Source organism: Odontesthes bonariensis, chromosome 10 (assembly GCF_027942865.1).
Source record: "Odontesthes bonariensis isolate fOdoBon6 chromosome 10, fOdoBon6.hap1, whole genome shotgun sequence".
Taxonomy (NCBI): Eukaryota; Metazoa; Chordata; class Actinopteri; order Atheriniformes; family Atherinopsidae; genus Odontesthes; species Odontesthes bonariensis.
The window spans coordinates 19978325-19984588 of record NC_134515.1 but is presented as its reverse complement, the minus strand read 5'-3'; the positions used below and the strand labels follow the sequence as shown (position 1 = coordinate 19984588).

The 6264-nt window shown below is 42.9% G+C and overlaps 1 protein-coding gene across 1 annotated transcript; it reads right to left on the bottom strand.

Moving 5' to 3' along the window:
• Nucleotides 1–443: 443 nt before the first annotated feature.
• On the bottom strand, nucleotides 444–5960 carry LOC142390285 (uncharacterized). Its single transcript, XM_075475677.1, has 2 exons — nucleotides 5404–5960; nucleotides 444–2002 (listed from the first exon to the last, which is right to left on the bottom strand). Exons 1-2 carry the CDS (start codon nucleotides 5915–5917, stop codon nucleotides 1605–1607), a joined length of 912 nt encoding a protein of 303 aa, XP_075331792.1. The 5' UTR covers nucleotides 5918–5960; the 3' UTR covers nucleotides 444–1604.
• Nucleotides 5961–6264: the final 304 nt, after the last annotated feature.

Below are 6264 nucleotides of genomic sequence, written 5' to 3'. Positions count from 1 at the left end.
TTGTATGTCGGGGAGAAAAAAAAAAGAGAAAATGAATGAAAGAAAAAGCTCAGACTTGGAGGTCACCCAAATTAATGGTGCATCTTTCTCTCTGAGAGCCACTGACCAGGTCATCGTTGTCCCGAGGCAAGACAAGGGTCAAGAGGTGAGAGTTGAACTCTGGTGTAACTGCATATATTAGCTTGGCCTTGCAGCCCTCGTGTCCACTGTTTCGCCCCACAGAAGTGCAATTGTCAAAGTGTTATCCGTAGCATTTCGTTTGCATGCTAAAATTCTAAGGATGACACCTGTTAAAGGTTTAAAACATGCCTTATTATTCTTTTAGTTACAGCGTTTTATTTCAAACCAAGTTTGATTAATTTGTTGTGATGAATTTTGGAAGTATCAACAATCATCTCCAAAGCAATGACGTTTAATTGAAAGCTAAACAAAAATATTCCCTTGCAAAGAATTAATGTGGCTGATGGCTTATAGCTTGATATCATAATAGACATTAACATGATAGAAATGCCCTCTGATACCGAGCACACAGCAGTGTTTAAGAGTCGTGTTTACAATCATTTATTTTATATGAGAAGAGATGTGAATCTGGGAGGAATATTTAGCTGCTCAAACTGCTGGGGCCACCCAGTTTATGGGTGAATCTGCAAAACAGCACAGACATTTTATTGTCTCTTCTCCCGCATGAGTGTTCAAGCCACATTATCATTTCCTGATGCATGTATAGGGGTAATAAAAGACGCAACATCTCCCAATCGTGATGCCTTTGCGTTTCATTAACACGCAGTTAAAGATACATGCAAATGCCCCCAGATTTTCAGACTTAAACAGATGGACCACCGTGGATCAATATTCTAATACGTTCGGTCAATAAATCTATCCCTCAATTATGACATGTTAATTTCTCGGTGGATGTAGGATAATGAAAAACTCAAAACGGGACAAAGAGACTATATAATATATCACAAAATAAGCATCAACGCTTCGCTGAATTAAACTCTGCTAACATATCGAGTCTTAAACAGGAGCATCTGAGTTAAAGAGAATCAAATAAACCAATCAGATCGTTTGAGACAGCAGCAGTGGGATTTTATGGAATATTCTTCCTTAATTTATTGAAAAGGGGGATTCAAATAATGCTAAATAGATATTCTGTTTGTGTAGGGGAATTTTTTTTTTACACCAAATGCTGATCTTAAATCAATTATATTAATTTGTGTAGCCTATTTCGAACAAAACACGTGTTCTGTTGAATATATTCAAGTAACGTCGGTTCCTGAATAAATTGTCCAAAATAAACAAATAGCCCTCCACAGCTTTTATGGTCAATTGAACAAGTTTGTATCTTCGTTTACATTGTGTAGATAGGAGCGCAATGGGATGACTTGAATTTTAATATTCAAATCAGAGCGCCAGTCTGAAGCCGGGGAGAATGACAAATCGCATTCACCCGTTCTTGCGTGGAGATACCTGCCATTGCGCTTCTCGCGAATAGCATCCAATCGTTGTAAACAAATAAAGGTAAAGCCCGATTGAGAGCGATGCAAACGCGAATCAAAACATCTGCTGCCTGGCGTCCGCGCTGTCTTAACGCACGATGCAGTTCAGGAGTTCAGGGGCAGGTGCTTTGGCGAGGTCGGTCCGGCAGATGAGTGGGTGTCCAGCAGAACGGCGTGTGAGTGCGCGGCCCCGGGCCGCTGGTCGCAGAGCAGCCCATCCCTCTGTAATTTCTTCTGTTTCATGCGTCTGTTCTGAAACCAAACTTTCACCTGCGTCTCGGTGAGCTGCAGGGCGCTGGCGACCTCCGCCCGCCTGGCCCGCGTCAGGTACTTGTTGAAGTGGAACTCCTTCTCCAGCTCGGTCAGCTGCTTGGTGCTATAGTTGGTCCTCGCGGCCCCGTTCACCGTCAGATGGCCGTCCTTGCAGATGCCGCGGCTTCCAGCCTCCAGGTCACCGAGGCCCGAGCCGACAACACTGAACCCACAGGTCATGTGCATTCTGGCTGGGAACAAGAGCACAAGGAGAAAGAGGAAAAAAAAAAAAAAAGTCATCAGTAAGATCAATGAGGCGAGCCACAAAAGAAGCACAGAACTTCTCTGAATTAAATTATCCACGCCCATATCCTGAAAATGAGATGAGCTTTGCCTCAAAAGTTGCAACGGGGAAAAAAAATCTGTTGTATTAAAAGCTGACCACATTTATATATAAACAGAGCTTTTGTATATAAAGTGGATAAACATTTACTACAGATCTAAATCATGTACAGCCAAATCTGAAAAAAAAAACATGGAAAGGATAATTAAAAAAAAAAAGATCAGATACAGAGAAAACAAGTATTAAAGTATTCAAAGGGCCTGTATTAAACTGATTTGTAGGAACAGGCTCAGGGCCAGTTTGTTTTCACTCTGTGCCATATTTCTGTCTGTACAACAAAGATGTATTTCACAGAGGTATCAACTTTAACAATAGCCCATAGGCACACTGCAAAATCCTGTGGAGCTGTGAAACAGCTTGATTTGGAACTGTGTGTTATCTACAGATGTGGACGTGATAACAGACACAAACGTGCAGTACAAAGCATCACAAGTCAAGTTTGGGAAAAAAAAACAATCACCAAAGCTTTGTATGGACACCTCTGGGAGATTTGAACATTTCACTTGAAACGCAGGGCTGTTACAGCATTGCATTAGCCTACACGTTTATTGTGTTGATGCTACACTGCAGGCTGATCTGGGGGAAAAAAAGTGCCATACTGAAAGCGGTAGAAGTGTTTGGCCATTCACAACTTTGTAGCATTTACAGTCCATTAACTGTATTCATCAGAATCATTAATTATTTGCCTTTGGGCCATTCTGTGTCAATGACAGTTTAACAGTTTACAAATCCTTACAAACACTGCTTAATGACAAATGTCCCCCATTCTTATCCTCTGAGGTTTCTGGGTTACGCATTAAAGTATCATCTGCGCTACTTATGTGCAATGAATGACAGGGACTGCAGCTATATCTTGATTTTTCATTGCTGGCATTGTGGGTTGTCGTCAGTGTGTCTTCACCTCTGAGAAAATGTGCTGCTGTTGGTGCTGCTGCTGCATAATGGAGCCAGGTGTGGAGCAAAGCCTCCCACCAGAATTCATTGAGAAGAAGGTTAACAGGCCTCCAGCCACTTGGAAAAGCATAGCAGATGGAAAGGTCAGTTATAGGATAAATGTCAACATCTGTGTATCAAGAAAATGAATGTGAGGGTAAGTAAGAGAATTAGGAGGCAGTGAATATGAGGGGCCAATACACAGAAGCTGTACGTAATTAAGAACCTCTGCTTTCAGTAGTGCAAATCACATGCACGTTCTGATTAATGGCTGCAAAGATAATAGAATTGATGCCAGCCAGAAGGCATAAAAGAATCAAACTAAATATTTGAGCAATGACTTGTACGCTTAAAAATAGCCAGCCAGCACATGGAATAGAAGGGCTTTCCAAACCAAGGAGAGGGAAGAGGAAAAGGTATAGATCAATACACATTGCCTCAGTCATCTGGGCATCCAGCCCACAGTAATTCAGGTGCTGTCAAAGCATAATTGAAGAATGACGCACAGGGAGTATATACACCAAGAGCCAGGAGATCAGGTTACAGCAGGTCTTTGGAGGCCTTTCAACACAGAAGAATACGTGAGACTTTTTTTTTTTTGAGCCAAAACCAATACCACCTCAATAGGAAAGCGCACTTTCACTAATGATTCTTTTACAAGTTACACAGTAGTGCTAATGACTTACTCCTTCAGATGATCTCCTTCAGAGAGATGCAGAAAGAGGTTACAGAGATCCCAACAAAGCTGCGAGGAAACGTCTTTGTGTGTGGGTGGGTGTGAGTAAATGGCTTTCTGGAGTGCATGGATTTGGATCAGATGAGCAGCTATTGTGTTATGGATAAAGTGACTTCTACCTGTCAAAGGTGTGGTTGCCAACTTACCTCCCGCATTTTGGCAACATCAGAGTTTATCCACAACAATGAAAAAAAAAAAAAAGTCAACATGCATGAGCATGAACAAAAGTAGTTTCCTTGTTAGGTTTCCCCCAACATTGCATTATTCAAGACATGTCAATGGTGTTTATATCGTGTTTCCCAAAATAAAAGCATGTTCGCAAGAATGAATGCACATATACCCACTAATTTGAATTTAGATTTATGGCTCTCAATCTGTAGTGCCAAAGTTAGGAGTGTTCCATCATATGATACTGAAAGTGTGTGTAAAATCCACCTCAACCCACAAAATCCATATGTTGAGCTTGTTAATTGGTGACGAAACAACGGATTAATTTGTTTATACTGAACTGAAGTTTGTATCAGTTTCTTATTGGTTTGTTGCATCTCTTGCAGAGGACCTTTTATGGCCTTTTACCACAAACAGATAAAGCTGCATCGTGGGTCAGCTGAGCATTAGGGCAGCACCACTTACGCTCTTGTAAATCTTCCTAAAATTTATGAAACCCAACCAAAGTACAGTGGCCAGTCAGTCAAGTGACACTATTGATCAAATGAAGGATCTATATAAGATACTATAACTCAAATGAAATTGAGGATTGATAGGCATTTTTCACATTAGTAGCCTATTGGTATTTTTAAGCCTGGGATGTGTATTCTTCTGCGGGCTCCCTGCCCAGAACTCATCAGTCAGTGAAATGATGATCTGTGACAGCAATTATGTTAAAAAGGTGGACACATGTAAAGGTGCTGCAAACTGAAATCAATACACAAGGGCTTTCATTACAAACAGACAACTAATCAATACTTGGGGAGCACTCCAGCTTAGAAGAGTAAGTTTTACTCAACTTCCTGTGAGTGTCGACAGGCAGTGGTCTGCTGCATTATTCAAAGTCTGCTGGTTAGTAAGGGCAAGGGTAAATAATTAATCACCATCTGGGTTGAATATACACTGAGGCTAAGCAGGCCTTTCACTGTACCCTCCCTCCCTCTCTGTACAGTCTAAATCCTGCTTGTAACAGTAGGTGGAGCAAAAATGTTAAATAACACAGCATGGAACCGTTAAGGAAATATGAAGCGACTCCTCGTGTGCATATTCAAATGTCTCATCGGGCAAACAGTTATTACTGCCATTCAAAGGTTTCGATTCGATTTGTATGCATTTATTATTCAACGCTTGCTTATTGATGACGGAGAAAATTGTTTTGGGTGACGCACAAAGGACGTCAGCTATTTTTCTTTTTTTTCCCCTCTTTTCCAAGACCGAGTTAGAAACTTCTGACAAACTCTCCCAGCCACGAACGAACGTATCAGCTAAACACACTCAAGCTTGTGCAAATATAGAGTATAAACGTATGTTTAAAGATCCATATATCCCTCTATTCACTTCTAAAAAAAAAAAAAAAAAAAAAAAAAAATTACCCGCCCGGTGCTGACTCCTTTTCATCCTCATCCACTCAAAAGTTTCCCTCCTGTCATCCGTAGCAGTTCCGTGACAGTCCGAGCTGGCCGAACTTCCCACGGCGACGTGAATCTCGCGGCCACTGTTGGAGGAGGCGTGGATTTGCTCTGAAAGTGACCCAAATACGGGGTGTCGAGTGTCGTTGTTGTGTGAATGTTTGCATCCTTGAGAGTCGTGCGCCCTGCACCGCCAGGGGACACGGGACGAATGGAGGGAGGCCGGTGTGGAGAAGCCCTCGTGAGTCTCACATTGCGGTTGTGCAGGAGGGCTGTCCGGAGAGGTGAGCTCCGTCAGATACGGAGAATACAATCCAGAAGGAGCTTCCAGCTCCACTTTACCCTCCTCCTGACGACTGCAGAGTTCAGGAGCAGACCTGCCGCCCAGTTCCAGGTTTATGACCTCTTTAGCTCGGCAGAAGTTAGTGAACAGAAGGCTCGTCTGCCCCTCGGCCGTTAACTCGTGATAAGAAGTCATTATCACCTTTCCCCTGCATAGTCATTGGACGGGGTTGCACTCTATGCCCGGCCTCTCATGCATCCAGCTACGCTTGGTCAGGCGGCTGGACAAGCGTGGGGACATTCCACAGAAGAGAAACAGCAGTTTCTGATTGATAGAGATGACGTGCCCTCCTAGTCTCGGCCAATAGCCGGACATCTCTGCCACGAGGAAGGACAACGCGGATTAAGCCAAGCAAACAACTTGTGATGCTCAGGCCAGGTCAACAATTTAGAGTTGTCCGCGCACAGCAAGCAGGCCACACCTCAAAGCGATACACCTTCCCACAAAGTAGCAGATCCCCAGCTGTAGCTGTGGGCCTTCGT

Coding starts and splice junctions, on each gene's coding strand:
- LOC142390285 (XM_075475677.1), bottom strand. CDS start 5,917: ATGACTTCTTATCACGAGTTAACGGCCGAGGGGCAGACGAGCCTTCTG. Junction 2,003..5,403: donor AAGGAGTCAGCACCGGGCGG/GTAATTTTTTTT, acceptor TCTTGTTCCCAG/CCAGAATGCACATGACCTGT.